Here is a 21,524-nt window from a genome sequence, read left to right as displayed (position 1 = left end):
CAGCAGCACTTGATGTGTGTCTTGCCTTGTCACTGAGACCCCTGCAACACATGCAGCTCACTCCTGTTCCCCAGGGCCCAGCGCCTCACAGGGACACCTGACACAGGCCCTGGACGCACACTGAGCCTTCCATATCTTTTCCATGTTCTCATTCAGTCCTCAAGCACGCCACTTAAGGATGCTACTGAGCCTCAAGCACTGCACTGAGATAGGTACTGCTCTCTAAGCACCCTGAGATGGGTCCTGATCCTTAAGCAACCCACTGAGGCGGGTACTGAGACTTGGGCACCCCAATGAGGTGGGTACTCTACTTCCCCGGCACACAAATGGAAGCAAGACTTAAACAGAAGGGAATGGCCACCTGGGAGCCAGCAGAGTGGGACCTCCAACCCAGATCCTTACACAGCACTGTTCTGTTGATTCCCTCATTTCCATATGCCTTCTACCAGCATCGGACGTGTATCTGGAATCTCAAACATTCTCTTTTGGGCATCAAATGCACACCCTTGTCCTAGGCTGAGGGAGTCTAGCAAGCCCCAGACCAACTGCTCGCACAGGCCTAGTCACATGGGCAGACTTCCCACCCATTCCCCAGGTGGGGAGCTTAGTCCTGGGCCTCTTCCCAGCAACCCAGTTGTCAAATCTGTGCTATAGCTGCTATCCCTAGTCTTTGAAATGCTACCTGATCCTGGGGCAGACAGAACAGGAATCCCAAGGGCCAGTATGATGGCTCAATTGGCTAATCCTCCACTTACAAGTGCCAGATGACCTGTCACCAGTTCTGATCCCAGCTGCTTCACTTCCCATCCAGCTCCCTATCTGTGGCCTGGGAGAGCAGCAGCAGAGTCCCTGGGACTCTGTAACCACGTGGGAGATTTCTGGCTGCTGGCTTCAGATCGGCTCAGCTCCAGTCACCGCGGCCAACTGGGAATAAACCAGAGGTTGGAAGATCTCTGGATGGATGTGTAAAATCTTCCTTTAAATACAAAATAAACAAAATAAAAACAGTAACCTCCCCTACTTCCCACTTTTGCCCACCACCAAGGAGCGCTAAATTCCAGCAGTCAAATCTTTGAGACTTGTGAATGTGACAACAGAGCCTGAGGACACAGGGACATCTGAGCTGGGAGGGGCATTTGGGTCCCCCAGGTGGGCCCCACGCAGCCACAGGGGTTCTCATAAACAGGATGCGAGAAAGGCATGAGGGTAGATAGAAGCCCGCAGGAAGATGTTGCACTGCCAGCTTCAAAGGCGAAGGATGGGGCCAAGAGCCCAGGCATGCAGGGGACTCTGAGGAGCTGGGCTGGACAAGGTCACACATTCATTCCCCTGGATTTGCCCAGAGCCAATGAGCCCTGCCAGGCTGGGCAAGACTTCCCCATGAGAAAACAAACAGGTGTGGTGTGAGTTCTTAAGCTCGTGGTGATCCGCATCCGTGATGTGAGGTCCCAGCCTCAAAAGAAGGACAAGAGCTGTGTGCTGATGGCATCATGGGTACCAGGACCTATGCGAAGCCCTTTTCAGTGGAATCGCAGCCTGGGAGGTGCTGTCCTAAACTCCCTGCTACCTCCCCCCCAGGGGCGCAGAGTAGAGGCAGCCCGTTGCTGGAGCCTGCCTCAGCTTGGCCTCCAGCTCATAGGCTCAAGGTCCCAAGGGTCTGTCTCCGTGCTGCTGCACATGCCTGGCAGAGAGAGCGCACCCTCCATGCTGTAGGCTCCTGTTCCCCTCCTGCTCCTGACCAATCAAGGCTCTGCTCCAGGGCTTGGGAAATGCACTCCATGGGAAGCCGTCTGGGTCACACCATGAACTGAACTACAGAGCTGGTTAGACCAGAACCAGAGTCAACATGGGCTCATCTGCAGCCCAGACCTTCCCCCAGTATGGCCAAGCTGACCCCTCAGCTCCCAAGATAGCCCAAACCAGCAAGACCATGCCTGCCACAGGCTGACCTCACAGTCCAAGATGGGCTTTAAGAAGACAGCTCAGTCACCCCCCAATGAGCACCCCACTTCTTGGGCTACTGTCCCAATTTTTGACTTGGGGCGGCCACAGGGCTGTAAGAGAGCTTCATGATGTAATTAAATTCCATGTGTGCTTCCACCAGGCTTGTCCCTCAGTTCCCACCCTGGCCTTCACGCCATCACTTGCTTCACTTTCCCTCAGAGCTGACATGCTCCTGGCTGAGAACTGTCTATAAACTGATTCTTCCGTCCTTGTCTCCTCAAACACCAGGCTCAACACTCATTCAATCCTCCCTCCCTCAGCACACACCAGGTCTCAAGAAGACAGGTGAGAAGGGGATCTCTGTCCCCAGCAGCTCTCCAGAGGAGTCCATAGGCCCAGAACCCCCTGGGCCAGGTCATGCTGCCTGCCAGTCACCGGCACAGAGGAGCTGTCTTCTCAGTGGCACCTCCCCAAGTGGGGCTTAGGAAATGCAGCCCTAAGAGCTCATTCCTACAGTCCCCAGGCATTTATAGTCTGCCAGGCCATAGGTGCCATAGGTGTGCCAGCTAGAGGCCCTCACCTCAAAGATGTGAAAGTCAGTACCTGCAGACGAGGCTTGGGTGGCTCACGCCCAGTCTTGCAGAGGCAAAACAAAGCCTCCAAAAGCTTGGTTCAAGTCTAAGCCGAGACATAATCTTTCCTATCCAACACAACCATGAAAGATGATTGGCTGTGCTGGCTGTGCTTCTAAGTCACAGGCCTCCTCATGGGGTCTGAGTCCCTATGGACACAAATCAATAGGGGCCAGACTGCTTTGCAAGCAATACTCATTGGGACCCGCTCAGAGCAGAGGAGCGGCAGCTCCTCCCCAGGCTGAGAGAATGTGCACAGCAAAGCCCGCCCTCTCCTTCAGACAAGCCTTTTTGGTTTCTTCAACAGCACGATTTATAACAGAAAGAACCAGCAGGAACCTTGGGGTGCAAAGGCCACATCCCAGCTGCCCCTCTCCCAGTAGGTAAACCCCAAACTCTCTGTTCTATCTAGCAGGTCAGGTCCATTTCCAAACTTAGGTTGTTCATCTCCTGCCCTTCCAGTGTTGCCGTGATTTGCACACCATCTGCCCTGGCTCTTCCTTACAGCACTGGCTCTTTAGAAGCAGTCTTTTGCCTAGGCATACTTGAGATTACAGGCAAGCTGGATGGGCCCTGTTTTTTTCTCATGTGCATTAAAATATAAACTCAACTACAAATGCACAAGCTTACATCCAGGGGCCACCAAAAATCACCTCTCAAATCACCACGTTTGTGGCCAATATTTTGAGAAACATGCAAAAGAGGACTCAGCCATGTGCAGGCACAAGAGGCATGGACAGGTGAAAAACATTTCAGGCAAGCCATTAAAACCTGGCACGGGCGAGTGTTACAGAATAGCAGGTGGAGCTGCCACTCGGACACCTGCCTTCCATCCGGGAGCACCTGGGATCCAGTCTCCTGCTAGTGTACCTGGGAGGCAGCAGCAATGGCTCAAGGGCTCTTGACCTCAGCCTGGCCTGGCCCTGACGGTTGTAGGCGTCTGGGGAATGGAATGGAAGATTCTCTCTCTCTCTCTGTGCCTTGCAGACAAATAAAAATGAGTAAACATTTACAAGTCAAATGGTACAGAACACCTGAAGGGTTAACTTACATGACAAAAGAGTTTTTATTCCTGACAAAGGAGTTCCTTTAAATAGCATCTTCTACAAGGTTTCCATCAGCGGCGTAGCTTTAAATAGAACTGTACGAGAGAGAGAGTTTTGGAAAGTATACACCAGCTCACGGACAGGAGATGCTGCTGCTACCAGAGTTTACCCAACTAGCTGAGGGGCCGTGAACTCCCCAGAGGGAAGACTGGGCGCAGCCACACAGCACACTCCAGCTACTGCTCCGGAGACCACTGGCAGCCCTGCCAGGGTCTCCCAGGAAGATGAGTCATGGCGGAAATGACACTGCCAACAGGATTGATCGAGGGCCTGGCATCCGTGCACAGGCTCAGGAAAACACTCCTGCTTAAGGTAAGTAACCCTGCAGTAAAGTAATAGCAAAGACAGGATTGCCTTGGCCTCCTACCAGCTGCTGGGGAGCAATATGCCAAGAGCGCCTGCAGCTTGGGACAGACATGCCCTGGGGCTGTGCCCTGCACAGGCAAGAGCAGCGTGTAGGTACACACATACACATCCAGTCCAGCCGGGCCCACTAGAAAGGGCCCCTCCTTCCCCTGCCCTGACCTCTTTCTCACTGCATTCCTAGCACCTGTGCACTTGCCCTCTTTGAACTAGGAGAAAGGACTATGCCTTGTTCACCTGGTCTCACCTGTGATGCCAAGCAGGGTGCTTAAAAGAGAACATAGCTCGATGACGTTGGTTAATGAATCAGTGAGCTTTCTTCCCACCCTCTTCCCGCCTGAATTCTTCCTCCCAGGCTAGGCCTGCCTGAGAAGTAGGGTGTTGTAGAGGTGTTCAGGAAGGGACGGGCGCTCCAGATGACCCCACAACTACAGTGGGGAACACATCCAGGAACACCAGGGTAGCAGAGCTGAATGGGGAGTTTCTGCCCAGGTGTTGTTGTCAGGACTCATGTGTGCTCAGGCTCCCTTGGCAGCCACACACTACTCTCCTGGAACAGTCCAGAAATGGAGAAAAGCCAGAGACTCAGCACACCCTTGATGGGCCTCAATGAGCCTCCCCCTCCTCACTGGCACTAGCCACACACCAGACACCACAGAGGGCTCAACAGCCAGAGCAGCAGCGGGCAGAACCAAACACAGGCTAAGCCAAGAGACCAGAGTAAGGGTGGGCACAGTGGGAACTTGGGAATGCTGTCTCATGAGGCCCTCAAGGAAGCTCACCTCTCCCACAGCACACACGACCTAGTTCTCAGCTGGTATCCTGTCTCACAAGTGAACTTCTGCAGTTCCCTGTTAGGGAGGCTGGCCCATGCGAAAACCTCAGTGCTCCATGCCAGCTCTGCTTTGGTCCCCAGCTCTGCTCTGTGCACTGCACCCTCTAGTGGCCACTGGCCCTGCAAACTCCCTGCCCGGGACTCACCAGCACCCTTGCAGCCAGCTACAGGAGAGGATCCCTCAGCAGTAGCTGCTAACGCAAACGAAAGGAGGGATGGTGTGGGTGTGGTTGCTATGGGACCTCAAGAACAGCTGGCAACGTTCTCAAGGCAGGAGTGGGGGAGAACCCTACCCCTTAAAGAAGGGGCCGATGACAGGCAAGGGGACTGCCCCTGTCCTGGTGGCTGTGGAGAATGCCGCAGAGAACCTTCCTGCCCGTGCCCATACCCACCTGGCTCCCCTCTTGAGGCTGGTCCAAATCTCCTCCTTCAAGGAAGCTCAGTGGCCTCTAGCTCTCAATTTCCCCCAAAAGTTCTCACGACTCAACCCTGGTGCCCCCACTTAGTCCCAGGTCTCCTGGCTAGCAGGAGGGCGGCTCCCTTGGTCTGGGAGTGCCCTGATCCTCCGTTGCCAAGGAAACTATGGATAACTGCCCACCAGTTTCCAGTCAGTCGGCTCCCACCACGGACGTGCCCACCAGGTGACTCATGTCACTGCCAGGGAGAGAGCGAGAGACAGCCTCCAGCACAGCTGGCCCAGGGGCAAGCCGCGGCCACTCCCCCTGAGGACAACTGGCTCTAGGAGGCAAGCCCTGCACCTCTCCTCCCGACCCCACACCCAGGAACAGCTGCCGAGAGAGCACCGTCCCCCTTGCAGGCATGCGCCGGCCCATCTCCGCCACGGCCGTTGAGAGGGGGGACGACTTCCACGCAACCACGAGGTTTGCGCGCGATCAGCCATTGCCTCCCACAAGCAGCTTCGGCAGCCAGGAGCTGCCCGCCCTACCCCCTCCCCCGACAAGCATCCAGGGTGTGTCACATTCCCACCTTCACAGTCACCAAGAAGGGGGACCCTGTGCCAGGGCTGGTCGGGGTTCCCAGCTCGCACTCCTCCAGGAGAAACACATCTTCCTCCTCCAGAACCTTGTCCAAAAAGCCTATTGCCTCCTCTTCCTCCTCCATGGCAGCCGGCGCCCGCGGAGGGCAAACAGGAAGCAGGGTCCACGCAGTAGCAGCAGCAGCAGCCGCCACCGCCGCGGCGCGCGCCGCCCGGGAGGCGCGGGTGGGGAGGGGACGAGCGCGCAGGGCAGGCCTACACCCGTGCGCGGGCCTCCCCTGAGCCCAGCCTGGCGCCCGGCCACGGGCTCCCGATGAAAGGCTCCATTATAGACCTTTTCCTGCGGCCGCCTCCCGGCCCTCCTGCGCGCCGGGCCCGCCTCCCGCGCGTCCCCACCCTGCGAAAGGGGAAGCGGGGCCTCTGCGCAGCTCAGGCCGGTCGGCTGGCCCCGTCTCGCCGGGAGCCCGGCCGCCGCCGCAGCAGCAACGGTTTCCCGAGGCAGCAAGGCCAGGGGCCGGCAGCTTGTGGCGCGGTAGCAGACGCCCTCCGCTGCCCTTCCTGGCGCGCACAAGGGCCTGGGCGCAGGCGGAGTCCCCGGTGGCCGCTCCGTCCTCTTGAGACCTGGGCTCGGTCGCAGGCCCCCCGTAGCGAAGCCCGCCCTTTCTGGACTCCAAGGTTCGCTCTTAACACACAGGAAATGCACGGCTTGACTTGTGAGGTGGAGCCGCTCGTTCCCTCTCTGTGGTCACAGGGCGAACGGCTGGCGGAGACTGCTGGAGCGCAGGCGGGAGGGAGGAGGCCGCGGGCGGGCCGGGCGGGCGCAGGGGGCGGTCTGCCTCCCCGACACCCGCTTTATTTATTGCGCCGCCAGCCCGCGCAGTGCAGGGAGGGCAATTTCCGCACTTCCACCCCTGGCCTTGGGGGGCCCCGCTGAGCCCCCATTCGCACCTCGACCTCAGTCTTCCACACCTTTGCCAAGGGGAGATGCTAAGGCCCTGCAGTAGAAGCCCCAGCTGCCATGCCGGCACTGGCTGGCACTGGTGCCCCAGCCAGGGCCCTGCCAGGTGGCAAACCAGCAACACCCTCCCCCCCACCCAGAGCATTTTCCCTCCAAGAGGGGCCTGCGCCAGCCGGCATGGGCAGGGCACACATAACCCAGGAAAGGCAGTAGTGCCCACCCAGCCAGCCCACTGCTTCCAAATCCTGCAGAAAACGGTAGTGCTCACATTTCCATCCTGCACCCTTGGCACATCAACATCTGCTGGAGGTGGTGGCTAGGGGCAGTACCTAGCAGGTGAGGGCATGCTGACCCCAGAACTCATAAGGCTATAGGTAAGTTAACCTGGTGAAAATGCGGGGGCTGAGTGATCTGAGCAAGCCACCTGGCTCCAGCTGTAAGGGCAGCATGGACTTTTTTGTTTCAAGAGAAGCTGGAAACCTAGGGTGAACTCTCTTGTCTTGGAAACGATGGCAGGGTGCCCAGGTCCCACACTGACCTGCCTGGGGTTTGACAGCTGGCTCTGGCTCCTGACTCTGGCTAATGCACACCCAAGGAGGCAGTGGTGCTGATGCTAGGTGGTTTGATCCCTGCCACCCACACAAGGAAACCTGCTTTGGGTTCCTACCTCCAGGTTCCAGTCCTGGCCCTAGTCCTGGCTGTTGGATTTTCAGAAATGAACCAACAGATGAGAGAACTAGTTAACCAGCTGTTTCACAAATAAAAACAATACAGTGGTTGCAGTTAGCTTTCACCTATAAACAGCACAGTGCAGTCAGGGCCAATCACACCTTGCCCTGAGTCAGGCCCATGGGTGGGGCGCTGCCTTTCTCTGAGGGAAGGTCAGGCGCACGTGTGTATGTATGGGTGTACTCTGGGGGTTCCCCAAGTGCTCGCTCTGTCTCATGTCCTTCCTAGACCCTATCAATTCAGCTTCACACACAGCCAAGCCATCGCGAATCTTTGCAAGCTTGTGTGAAAGGTGCCACTGACCACGTGATGCAGCTGCCTATCAGTCACTCCGTGTCTGAGCTCCTCATGCACACGTCACACTCCCATCAGATGACAACAGAATGACCATAGGATAGAGGAACTGTGAAGCCTGGTTGTTGGGGGAGCAGGAGACACACGGGCCACCTCTTCCCAGATTCACTCCCGTGTCCAAAACAAGCTCCACCCACCCGGGCATGTGGGACAAGTCCTCTGGGTACCTTCACCCCCACTCTGGGGCTGACAGGCCCTGCTCTGGGAACTGTCCCACCAGGGGTCAGCAGGAATACAACTTATCCCTCCCCTCCAGTCCCTGCTTTTCCCTGTGTCTGCTCTGACTGGGTTATAAATAGCCAGGGCCCATCTGAAGGGCCCTTGCAGCCACAATTCCTCATTTGGTCTGGGCTGGTGAGGCTGTTCCCAGGGGGCATTCCCCAGGGTGCATGTGTTTGCCAACTTGGAGCCCTGTGCCACACACAGGCAAGAGGAAGGGGGAAAAGCTGTGTCCCTCCTCCTCCTTTCCCAGTCTGAGAGGATACGGGGCACCTTTGGTAACTCCAAGTGCCCCCAACTCCACTCCCCATACTCAGGCTTGGCATGACAGGCTCCACACCCATTTCTTGCCACCCCACCCGGCCCCACCTCACCCCAGCCCTAAAGCCACCCCCTGAGCATTCAAGCCATCCCCAGCCCAGCCAGCTAGAAATCCCGGTGACTAATTAGCTGCCCCCTGCACTGGACACAGGCCTCCACTCTGTGGGGGAAGTGACTCACCAGTCCTCATGGTGCCAGCCCTGGCCCTGCGCTTCCTCCCTACACCCTCCTCCACACTCTCATCAGCCAGGCTCTGTGGGCCCCTACACTGCCTCTCCCCAAGCCAGAGGCCTCCCTCTCCTCCACAGTGGCGTTTCCTCAAAGCTCTCCAGCTTCAATGACCACACAGGAGCAACCTCTGGCCACTCCTCCTGGGTTTGAGCTGTCCTTCCTTCGTCCTGTGGCCAGCTCTCCCCTGTGCCTCACCTCAGCCTGCTGCTCTGCTGTGCTTCATAATCTGTCCCTCCTCACTTGGAGGCCCATGGTGAGCCTGACGCCTGTACTGTGGGCTGACTGCCCCATGTGGAAGCCTCAGTAACAGTCCCTCCACCCCAGGAATCCAGTTCAAAGTCCTCCTCCTGCTGCACCAGCTCATCCCCTTCCCTTCATTTCCTCCGGTGCAGCTGCCATGTTGTAACTCCTGCCTCCTCACCAAGCCCCTTTGGTTCTTTCTTTGTTCCCAAAGCCACCATTGCAACCTAGCATTGCAGCTGGCACCTGTGCGCTCACAGTCACGTCCCAGTGGGACTCCTGATCTTGCCTGTCCCTTCATGCCTAAGGGGTGCAGCCCATAGCCCCTGCCATCAGCCATCTCTGATGGCATCCACCAGCAGGCAGGGCAGAGTTCTCTGTCAATCACCCTGGGGACACTAGATGGAGGCACTGACCCTGCCTCAGAGGAGCAGTTTCCCAGCACAGTGGCTGCAGGGCTGACCTGGAGATGGGAAGAGGTTTCCAGGAAGAGGTGGAGGTGGGAAGAGGTGCAGGAAGCACCGCTGGAGGACCAAAGAGGAAGTGGGCGGGACATGAAGTAGAAGCAGGTTGGACCTGCACCATGGAGAGCAAGGGATACAAACTCCTCCATGAGCAATGGGGCACCCATCGAGTCCATACTCCAAAGCCTGCAATGGCTCGCCTCCCACCCTACTCCCCGAGAAACGGCCTTCCCTCACGCCCACTCTCCATCTGCTCATTCCCTGACCCACAGTGCTCCATGCACTGCTCTAGCATCCAGAATTCAACCGCCAACAAGGGATGCTATGTCTGACTTTGTGGGAACTGACGGTCTTGGGTCTATTGGAAATTGTAAAGGACACCCAAGACCATGCCAAGTGAGGGCAGTGCCAGGAGTGAGGTGGGGCACCAAAAAGGCGCGTGATCCTAAAACTACGCAGCTGAGGGAGAGAAAACATGGAAATAGCTATTGTGACTTTACATGTCCACACCCTCTGACTCAGCAAGGCCACCCTAGGGAATGTTTCTGAAAAAAGCATTTCTCCAGGGGAACAGAGAGCTGTGTCCAGAGATGTTCACGACAGTGATGTTTACTCCTGGGGAAGACTGGACACAGCCTAAATACTGAAAAATGGAGTGGGTCAGAGATGGTCTCCCCAAGAAGCCGTTGAACTTATCTGGACAATAAGATGCTGGACTCTATGCTTGGTAGATGCTTGCAATGAAGGAATCTCAACTGAACTTGAACTGTGGCAATGCAGCAAGGTGGAGGAATCCACCATGGGGGGAGGGTTTGGGGACGGGTGGGGGGAATCCCAGTGCCTATAAAACTGTGTCACATAATGCAATGTAATAAAAAAAAAAGAAAGAAAAATGGAGTGGGTATATCTATAGGGTCAAACACTGCTTGGGAATGAGAAGCAGTTCTGACTACTGGAGTGCAAATTGTTTAACCTACGTACACCCGTGTACAGGTAGACACTGATAGGCAGGAGCCTTCATCTGAAACCCTTGGGACCAGAAGTGTTCTGGACTTTTTTTGTTTGTATTTTGCATATACATAATGAGATCTCTTGGGAATAGGACCAAGGTGTACATACAGAATTCATTCATGTTCCACATCTATTTCACCTGATCTTAGCCAAAAGGCCGAGAAGGTGGGATTCCACATACATTTCAAATATGTAGCCTGAAGGTCATTTCCTACCAGGCTGGCAGTGCACCTGAGGAATTTTCTACTTGGGATATCACATCTGGTATTCAGAAGGTTTTGAAATTGGGGGTGTTTCAGAATTTCAGATCGGAAATGCTCAACCTGGCTGCACTTCCATTACACAGAAAAAGTCAGGGCAGGTGGAAGCCCCCACTGTGGGCTCTCTCTGCAGGGTGTGTATCCTGCAGACCTGCGCACTGTCGTCCACGTTTCTGAAGTTAGAATCCTCAGTGATGCAACTGGGAGTAAGAAAGAAGCTCAGAAGGGAGATGTGGCAAGTGCTGCAATTGGGAAAGTGGGGTGAACTCTGAGGACATGAGCCGGCACCTCTGAGGCCACGAGTAGGGGTGATGACATTAAGGGAACAGGGCTGGTTCCACTGGTGGGGGACCAGAGATGGGCAGGGAAGACACGTGTGAGGCAAAAGGAAAAGTGGAAGGTAGTGAGAGCATGTGCCTTCTCTCAGTCCCTATGGAATGGGCACCTGCTGTGTGCCGGGCACAGCTCTGGGCACTGGAGATGGTCAGGAGCCAAGTTTCTGTTTCCCACTAATAAAATCCCTCCTGCGTGGAGCTCCCATGCCATGGGGGTCAGGAACCAATGAGGTTGGCCAGGGTCCTGACAGGCCAACTGTGAGGGAAAGGGAAGGCGCGTACTGGCTATGAGCAGGGCACGACTTGAGCCTTTCCCTACTGCTGACATCAGATTACTCTTGGTAAGACTGTTCACGCTGGGCCCTGCAGGAAGCCACTCAGCCACCCCAGACACAGGCCAGGAGGAGGGGGAGGGGGCCCTGGCGGATGACTCAACAGATGGCACCAGTGGCAGTCATCTCTGCAAGCACCTGGCACACTCCCGTCCAGGCCACCGCACCTCGCTGCTGCTCTTCGCCTCAGCCTCTCCCAGCTCAGGGCTCACCTCCAGACCTTCTGGAACTCAGCAGATTTTGGGCCCATGAACGCCAATTCCAAGGAAGCAGTGTCAGGGCAGGCAGAGCAGCTTCAGCTGTACAGGGGAGCAGAGTCGCCTTCCCGACAGCCCCCTTTCTCGGTCACAGCCAAGGTCACTCAGAAAACCACTTACAGAGTTCAGTGACATGAAGCAAAAGCTGGGAACAAGCCAGCAGAGGCCACTGCTTAGACACACACACTGAGAACCCGTTCCATGGACTCCGGGTTTGAGTTCTGGCTGTGCCTCTTGCTGGCCACGTGACCCTGGAAAGAGTGGCCTCAACCCCTCATGCCTCAGTTTATTTGGGAAATGGAGATAATTACAGGACCACCCCAAGGGCTGCTGTGTGGCAGTGTCCAGGGCCTGCACTTAGCTCTCGGCTGGTGCCAGCTGCTCTCCTCTACCCTGGCAGGTGCACGTGATGGGGGAGGGGCACAGAAAGAGCCCTTGCTGATAAAACTCGCCTCCTGCCTTTTTCAGACAACCCAGTTAGTGCCGCTCAACTGCATACCCCCCAGACCACCCTCCTTTTCTCAGACCTGCAGGGGCTTCCCACCTCCTGGATCTCTCGGGGCCCTTCACACCGGGTGTTCCTCCTAGTCATATACCCCGGTGATGTGACTATTTGCCTGCCTACAGCAAGGTCCCTTCCTTGATTTCTCTACCTGTTGATTTCTCAGCTGTTGGTGAGCTCTCAGATTGTTGCTGATAGCCTTAAAACAGGGATTTTGTGTGGGGGAGTGGGGATCCTATGATCATGCCACCAAGTCCCCACAGCTCCCAGAACTTCATCTCGTAAAAGGCAGGTTCTCAGAAGTGACCCCTGGGGCCACGACCACTCACTAACAGGGAAGAGTCCTCACGCTGGTGCTAAAATTAATCCCACTTTACACTTGAGGAAATCGAGGAAGCGGGTGTATGAGGTTTAGAACCTGCCTGCAGTCCCACACCTAGCAAGCAGCACAGCTAAGATTCAGACCCAGGACTGAGGGGAGTGGCTGTGTGTATTTGTCATTACATAAACAACATCCTCAACTGGCTCTTACTCAATGTTTGTTTTATGTAACTGAAGTCTGTAAATGATTTTGAGTGACTTCCATGATGACGGAGAAAAGGACAGTACGGGGAAGAGCCAGGTATGTGAAGGTAACTGGCTCTTAAGCTCCCGGCTTCTGGCTGTGGATTGGCTCAGCTCTGGCTGCTGTGGCAGTGGATGAAAAATCTTTGTCTCTCTTTTTTCTCTGTAACTTTACCTTTCAAAAAAAAAAATAACAAATAAAAAAAAATCTTATTCTTAGTGAGCAGAATGACCCTAGGGGGGCTTCCAGGGAGAGGCAGGTGGTCTCCCAAGCAGATAAAAGCACCAGGTTCTAGTTGGGAGGCAAAGAGCAAAGCCTGAGCGAAGGGAGAGGCAAAGGGCACCCATTAGCACAGGCACACCCTCTCCGCCTGCAGTACTGGAGCTCACGATGGGCCTGCCTGTGTCTGTGCTAACTGTTGGAGCTTGTCTACCTGGGTGGCAGCTCTGAGCCCTTCAGGGCAGTGCCAGATCATTCCCTTTGGCCTGTTCGGTTGGCACTGTCCCACCATACAAACGCACAGAGTGAACAGCCTGTACCAGTGCCCCTCTTTCAAGACACCGTACCCTCACTCACAGCTGTGGGCCAGGGTCCAGCAAGGTAGGCTTTGGGCCTTGCGGGGAACCACCCTCACAGTGGATGGGGGATAGGGGGAGCAGAGGATGAAGGGCAGGTGGTGGCCAAGTGGAATCAGCCCAAACCCAGTGTGTGCCTGTGCTGTGCAAGACCCGAAACTGCCACAACGGGCGCCTCTTTCCAGAGAGACAAGGGTGTGGCTGGGAGCTGAGCCACCCCTATGGAGAATAGAGCAATCAGGGGTGGGGATCCACTAGGGACCCTGGGCTCACACTCCAGAGGAGCCTCAAATCCAGTCTCCACCTCAGGAGCAGCATGGGGCATTCTCACAGCTACTTCTGTCCCTGGGTTCAAGCAGCAGGCAGCCATCTCCAACTGATGGTCAACAGGTGGCCCCAAGTCTACCAGTCACAAAGATGGATTCCACATCTGCTCTAGAGAGGAAAGGCAGGGGGCAGTGGCTACCAAGAGCCCATGACTTACTAAGCCAGAGGACCCCACTGCCCCTTTGGTCTCCACATCTGAGAAATGGGGCAGTAACAATGCCTACCACATGTGGCTGCGAGTACCAGGCAAGAGTCAAGGACATTCTCCATACAAAAGAAAAATGTCGGTCTTTGCTAAACACCTGCTGGTGGAGAAACTAGGTGACAATGATGAAAAAGGAAGAGTCTATGGGGCACAGGCCTGCCAGTCCTCTGTGGCCACCCTGCAGGGAGGACAAGGATCTAACACCTCGTGGTGTGACTGGATCTGTCGCCCCCGTTCTCCTCCCTGACTTTCCAAAGACTGACTCCAAAGTCCCAGGGCAGAGAATGGCCTGGCTTAGTTACCCCCAGGTCCCGAATGTGTAGGATCTGTCTCAGATCTGAAAACCTTTACTGAATCAAGGGCCCTTGATAGACAACCCTACTACCAACAAGGATGGCCAGATCCTAAATGGGCGGCAGGAACTAATGGGTAAAGCGGGCCAGTTGGGGGAAGCACCACTGAGTAGTGAACAAGACTATGAGACCCCAGCCAAGCATGGGTGGGCCAGAGAGGATGCAGAGAGCCAGCCCAGAGGGATCTGAGGGTCCCGCTCAAGGCTCCGCCCCAACTTGGAACAAGCCAAGGGGCTGCCCTGGGCCCTAGCTTCTCCATCTGGAGGGGGTGGATGGCCAGGAAGCCCCTGGGCTCCTAGCACAGCACCTGATGCATCACAGCATCCAGTTCGTGTCCTTCTCTTTGCAGCAGGGACCAAAGGCCCCATAAGGGGGACATGGAGGAGCAGGCAGAGCTGCAGAGACCACGTGCAGCAGGCTGGTGCCTGCTTCTGCAATGGAGCACGTGCGTCTGACGATGTACATACACCCTGGGAGGCAGCAGTAGTGATGTCCTAAGTGTTTGGGTTCTTGCTACCCATGTGGCAGAGCTGACTTCAACCCTGGTCCAGCCCTAGTCCCTGTGGGAATCTAGAGAGCAGACCAGGAGATAGAAATAGTTTTGCTTTCTCGTGGGTGTTCTTCTGCCTCTCAAATAATTTAAAGAAATAATAATAAATAAAGCTCAGGTGTCTACTCGCTATGTGGTCTTGGGCAAAAGATGACAGTGGGCATAAACTCAACCCCATGGGCTGCATAGGCCCTGCTTGAGACTATACCTGTGAAAAGCCCAGCACAAGTCTCTCTCTTGGCAGCTGATGGGGGTCAGGGGAGTGGGAAGGACATTGCGGAAGAAGGGGAAGGGGCAACAATGATCTCCACCCATCTCCACCTCTGTGTTTGGACTTTCCTGCCAGCTCGAGTCTGAGCCCAGATCCCACCAGCGCTGTGAACCATGTGTTCCGCCTAACTCCATCTCATGGAAACCTTGTGGTGGCTATATGAGGTCAGGGGAGGAATAATGGGCGAACTGGAGCTCAGAGGGGGTATCAGGCATCCCCAGCTCACACAACTAGCAAGCAGCAGAGCTGGGCCAAAACCCACGTGACCTCTAGACTGTACCAGCCTAGCCAGGGCTATCTTTGCAGCTATACGTCTCCACAGTGCGGACACCAGAGCAGCCAGGCAAAGCCATGAAGGACGTGTTGGGGCATGAGGACCATGTGTTGCGTACTGCCCACCTCAGAGACCCAGCTCGTGTGGGGTTGCCACGCTGGGTAGCCCTGATCCAGCCCAGGAACACTTGTTGGCTGCCGGGGATATGGCCAATGCTCAGCCTCCAGGCCATGTGCTGACCATTAAACCTGGTCTCCCAGCCCTCCAAAAGCAGAAGGGAAACGTCTCAGTGTGGACCCTGGTCACTGAGACGGGACAGCTTGGTGAGCTGCTCCTAGCACTGCAGGCCTCCCCTGAGCAGTATTAGGAACCCCGGGAGGTTGCAAGTGACCCTCAGCTGCCAATTTCCAGGTGGACATGAGCAGATTCTCCTCCATCCAGAGCTCATGGCTCCTGACACTGTCTGTACTGCTGGGAGAGGTCGGTCTGGCAGGGTTTGTGTCATGACCACAGGGTGTTCAGATGTTGGTCCAGGCAGCACTCTGCATGTGTAGTGCCTCTGAATCCCATGTGAAGCAGGATTCTGAGGACAGCACAATGAGTGGGCCTCCCCTCAGCTAGCCAAGACCTCAGTGGGACAGACTTCCCAAGGAATGCAGGGTCCCTCCTGCCCGGCTTATAGAGTGAACTGGAACTTATTTTGCCCTTGGACTAAGAATGAAAACTGTGGTTCTCAGGCTTGAAACCTTGTGGTGCCATTTTATGGCATCCTGCAAGCCACTGCAAAGCTTGACCTGTCTCAGCCTGTGGGAGTCAGGTCCTTCCAACTGTCCTTTTGTGGGGAGAGGAGTACAGAGGTACATAAACATCTCACTGATTCTGAAGCTCTGAAGAAAGTAAACTAATGCCAAGCCTATGCCTGGGGCTTCCGGGCACGAGCTGGCTCACGTTTGGGTGTGGTGAGCTCAAGCTGCCAGTCTGTGCCAGAGGCCAGATATCCCAGTATCTAGAACAATCGCCTGTTTTGGTCCAAAAGTCCTCCCCATGCCCCACACCCTTTTCCCAAAGCCCCAACAGGAAGCCTGGCAGGGGAGGGAGGCTTATCTAGCCCAACGAGCACAGCCAAGAAGTAGACGCTTTGGCCTTAAAAAAAAAATCTGTTAAGTCTTCAGGAAGAGGTGTCCCCTTCCTACAGGCACCTAAAGTAAACAGCAATGCTCGAAGAGTCCACTAGGTGGAGCCAGTGATGCAGGGGACCAAGCGGCAAGGGATGCAGCAGGCGGGAACCTTCTCATTCCCAAACTGGAAGGATGCTCCCCACTCAACATTTTACCTGGCTTCCGGGGGCGTGGGAGATGCACTCCAGTGGCTGTCACCCCATAGCATCTATAGATTTCAAAGTCTTCACAACAAATCATTCCCTCTTGAATCACCAATCAAAACAGGTAGCCATAAAGTGAAGTCAGAAAGCCTCAGAGCACCAAACAGGTACCTCCCACTTACGCTGCATCACCAGGGACTCTATACTCAATGGTGAGGAGGGAAGGAGATGGGTGCAGGAAGTGGGGGGCACTGAAACCCCACAGAGCACTTTCCCCAATCCTCTCAGTGCGGGAAAACAGCTGAGTCCCTACTGGGTGGGATAGTCCTGAGACCCGAAGGCCCCCTGGTGGCCTCAGTTCAGACCCCAGCCCACTCTCCCCTCCATCAGGCGGAGAAGAGCCTGTCCTGTCCATCAGGACGCCAGGGCCATGAGCCACCCCAGAACACTGGCTGTGGTGGAGGGGGCCTGAGGCCCATCCCCCTACCTCACACCTGCCCTCCCCACCAGCCCTTCCCAAACTTGGGCTTCCTGGCAACCGTGCAGAACGCTGCCTGGGCCTCTGCTGCCATGGCAACCGTGTGGCTTCCCCCAAGTGGGAAGCTGGTTGCCAAGGCCCTTGTTGCCAAAGGCTATAACAGCCACCCCAATGCACAAAGAGGGGGTGAGAGCCTGCCAGGGGTAAGGAGGAGGAGCAGGGGGTTTTCACCAATGGTAGCGTCCAGGCAGCCTCCAAGCTGGGGTGGGGATGCCAATCTCCCACCCGCACGCCCGCACAGCTTCTAGGTGATGATCCTCTGATAGCATTCGTGGTAAGAGAGGAGATCTCCCCAGAACACTCCTGGACAAGCCCGGGCCACCCGCGAGGCATCACCCATGTCTCACCTGAAAGGAACAGCTCTGCCTGCTGCTGAGTCTCAGATGCACATGCGCGCGCACACACACACACACACACACACACTGGGCAGGTGGTCCCACTACCAGGAGCAGCACTGCTGACCAGGACGGCAAGCCCGCCATGCGCCTCTCCACCTAGTCTGCCTTAGGCACGCTCTTGGCACTCCTTACACAGTGCCTCTCTCTGGAGCAGAGCACAGGTGCACACTGGCAGGGCTTGCTCTCTCCCCAGTGAGTGAAGACCCTTCGGTCCTTAGGGAGCGAGACCCAAGCACCTTATCACACCCCACAGGGAGCCTCCACTGTTTCCCTGCAGCCAGCACCAGGACACCTACACACCCCAAGTGCCACCTCTGCAGCCACCGCACAGTCCAGTCCCAGCTGGAGAAGGACAGAGAGTGCAGGAGAAAGCTGAGAGGGGGCAAAGGTGTTCAGGAGGGAGGGGAGCAGACAGCTGCTCTGCAGGAGACAGGTGCAGGGGTGTGGCAGGCAGTGGGCGGAAGGGCCTGGGCCTGAGAGGGACTCAGGACCAGAAAGAGATGACAAAGGGGCCAGGCATGGTTGTCCTGCATCATCCGAAGCACTGTCCGGCCTCCACACCCCTTCCCCACAGGCCAATCCCCCAAACCAGAAGAAAAGCTGGCTGTACCTACCCCAGGTGCCACCCCCTCAGGTGGGGTGGGGGAGACGCTGTCCCCGCCGCCCTGGCTGCGGGCGCTGAGCTGGGGTGACATGGTGGGCGATTCGTCGATGTACGGCATGGTCTCCGAGCCCTCCGGGGCTCCCTTCTGCTCCTCATGCCCCTCTGCGTCGTAGTCGTCGGCCCCGTAGCTGAAGTCTGAGACAAGGAACAGGAATGGCCACTGAGAGTCCTCCACGAGGGCTGCCAGGGACTGGTAGCGCAGTGGGCGCCGCCGGCGGCCCCCGGCTGCCATGACCCTGGCTGCACCATCCACGCCCGGCCCCGGGCAGCAGCTAGGCAGGGGTCCGGGCTCTGCACACTCAGAGGCTGCTGGGAGGTGGGGAGGAACGGCTGTGCGGCTGCCACCCGCGTAATAGCATGTCAGCCGCGTATTCCAAGCTGCTGCTTTCTTTGCCTCTTGCCTAATTCCAAGGCTAAAAATTAACGGTGGGTGCACGGAGGCAGGACACGTCCAACTCTCCTCTCTGAGTCACCATTTTGCTTTTTATAGGGAATAAGGAGTTGGGGGCGGGCCATGCGATGTCACTTCCTGAGCCCCTCCTCCTGGGTACCACTTGGTACACTGAGCTCCATCCCTCCAGGGGGCCAGGGCAGGTTTGGGGGTGGGAGGTGGGGCGCTGAGGGAGAGCCCTGGCTTCTGCATGCAGGACGGAGTGCCAGGCAAGCCAGGCGTGGGCGAGAGGGCTGTACCCAGGCATGGCAGGGACTCAGAGGAACAGCACAGTCCTCAGAAGCCAGTGTTATTTCTACAATCTCAGCACAGGCTTCCCAGCGAGGAGGAGGGCAGTGGGGCTGCAAGAACTCCGTCAGCACTGTGGCACCAAGCTGGCCCTGGCACCCACGCACTGCTACCCCATCCTGGGCCACCAGGCAGAGCTGAGGCAGTGACAACGCAAGGTTTTAGGGCTCTACACTTAGGGGTCCAGAAGGGGTCTCAGCCCCAGCTTTGGGCCTTCTGCAGCAGCTCAAGGGGCCCTCCTACTACCCCTAAGCCTGCGTCCCTTCGTTTCCACCAGCCATGACCTCCATGCCCAGGGCTGCTGCTGGGGCCGAGCCTCTGTTCTCCCCAGCTTAGACCACTGTACAAGATACGGATACCTTTTCCCCACTCACTGTTGGTGAGGGGAGGCAAGACTCAATATAGCATTTGGGGATCAATGGAAAGCAGCAGCACAGTGGGCATGGGGGACACAGACCACAGTACCAGCCCCCCAGGGCCGGGCTGGTCTCTCATGCACTGGACAACCCTGCAACCACGGAAACTGAGCATCCTTGCACCAAGTTCCTGGGGGCCTTGCCCAGATTGCTAGAGGGAGGTCAGCTGGCCCTGTCCCATCATCTGCTCAGACGCCACTTCCTCTTGCTTTTCCTCCTTGACATTCTGTCCTGCAGCATGTATGGCCTCTAGGTGCCCTTGCTGGCCTTCTCTGTTCATCCCTGAGCCACTGGAATAGGAAGTGGGTGTCTCAGCTGTGGCTGTGTTTCTGTCACCTGTGGGCTGACATGTGGCAGGCTCTGAGAACATGTACATGGAGTGAATCAGGAATGCACCGTAGGTCTCAGGTCTGAGGTTTGAGCCAGGGCTGAGCAAGCCAAGTTCTCGGCAGGGGCCCTGGCTCCTCCTCTGTCACAACACACCCGCCCACAGGCAGCCAGCAACCTGAGAACGGTGTCAGCAGGTCACCAGGGCACCCGGCCACGCCACACTTGCTCCAATCTGGTCATTTGGCAGTCAAGCACTACCCCAAGGCTCGCTGCACCTGCTCGTGTCGGCTCCCTCTCCCAGTCCTGGAGCCGATGGCCCACTCAGCTGTGAGGGACATGGACTCTTTCCCCCCCTCCTAAGACACTCACACACATGAAAAAAACTGTCCCCAGGCCCCGCCTCCCCCGGCCTCTCACAGGTGTACACACCACACACCGAGGAAACAGGCTGTTGATGTGTCTGTGGCCAGCACTGCAAGGGACAGAGAGATGAGGAGCAGCCACAGTCACCTGCTAGGGGACGGGGACAGCTGCACCCTTTGGAGAAGCAAGGCAGGGGACTGAGATGCTGTGGTCGTCTGCCAGCTGCTCTGCCAGGACCCAGTGTCCGGCTGCAGGTTGTTGGGTATGGTGGGCCCTGGTCCGGCCTGGTCTGACCAGGAGTTGGAATTGCAGCAAGCTACACCAACCCCCACCCTACCCTCTACCCTGCCCAGAGCTCACGGGCAAGGAGCTGGCTTTCCAAGGTGGGAGTAGAACAGGGAAGCCCTTGGTTTTTCCTATCAGAATGTCAGGCCACACTCCTGCCTCTCCTGCTCCTTGCAAAGTGATTACATTTCTGGCACACAGTTCTTCCTCTCTCCAGCTTACACACCAGGCCACTGGGTCCCCAAAACAACGGCCTAGGGCCACAGGAAGGACTAGAATCTGTCTGTACAGAGGCACAGCAGAGTGCCTGAGCACAAGAAGGGCAGCCCAGCCACTGGGCGGGGCCTGCAGGCACTCATAGATCCTTCCCTGTCACTCCCGCCCACCACAGAGCCTGCACAGCCACTGGCAAAAGGACACCAAAGAAGGTGGAGAAAACGAACCTGAAGGCTGGAGCCGCAGCCCAGGCGCTGGTCTGCCAGAGGCCACAGATAGAAGTGCTACACGGACCACAGCTGGACCTCCAGGTCTCCTAAAGGAGACCCATTTCCCCTCCAAGCCACAGCAACCCTGTTGAGAATGGAGTGGCAGCCTGTGAACAGCCAACGGCTGCTTTGCTGCATGAGTCCTGGTCCTGAGGCTAACATGAAAGCGCTGTGTGGGGGATGCTGAGGAGGGCTGTTAGACTGTTGCGGTGAGCAGTTAAGATGCCCATGTCCCCCATCAGAGTACCTGGCCTCCACGCTCAGCTCTGGCTCCTGACCTGAACTTCCTGGTAATGCACACTCTGTGAGGCAGTAGTAACGGCTGCCCACACGGGAGACCTGGATTGAGTTCCTGGTCCAGGCTTGGGCCTAGCCCAGCCTTGGCCATTGGTTGTATTGGGAGAAGGATGGGGGTGAGGGGGAGAGGGGAGTGAAGATAATGTGCTCTCTCTCTGCCTTCCAAACAGTTAACGTCACTTCGCTCTCTACCCCCTTACTTCTCCTGGTAGGCCAGTGTGGAAAGCAGATGGGATGGCTGGAGTTCTAGCAGCCATATTGCAGCAGGAGGTGACCTTGCAGATAGAAGTCAGCATTTAGAAATCAGCATTCCTTATGGACCCTAACCACGGAAGTCTATCAGCAATAAAGAGAACAGCGACGTGCCTGACTTGCACAGACATTACCCAGAATGAAGCCACACACAAAAGCACACATTCTGAACAAAAAACAAAGAAAAAAACAAACAAAAAAAACACCTGTCGGTGCTTGAGCAACA

At 56.5% G+C, this 21,524-nt stretch overlaps 1 protein-coding gene across 4 annotated transcripts in view; it reads right to left on the bottom strand.

The window, feature by feature from the left end:
• The window catches only part of ABR (ABR activator of RhoGEF and GTPase), a 176,369-nt gene that overhangs the window by 67,334 nt on the left and 87,511 nt on the right, over positions 1-21,524 (bottom strand). For 3 of the 4 annotated variants that reach the window (XM_058676101.1, XM_058676102.1, XM_004593942.2), the window contains exon 2: positions 18,082-18,266. In XM_058676101.1, coding sequence (XP_058532084.1) covers positions 18,082-18,266 — 185 coding nt within the window. Of the gene's footprint in view, positions 1-5,867; positions 6,653-18,081; positions 18,267-21,524 lie in introns of those variants that run through there. The other variant, XM_004593943.2, reaches the window with a different exon arrangement.

This window comes from Ochotona princeps, chromosome 17 (assembly GCF_030435755.1).
Source record: "Ochotona princeps isolate mOchPri1 chromosome 17, mOchPri1.hap1, whole genome shotgun sequence".
NCBI lineage: Eukaryota > Metazoa > Chordata > Mammalia > Lagomorpha > Ochotonidae > Ochotona > Ochotona princeps.
The sequence above is the reverse complement of the archived record's forward strand: the minus strand, read 5'-3'. Positions and strand labels throughout refer to the sequence as shown.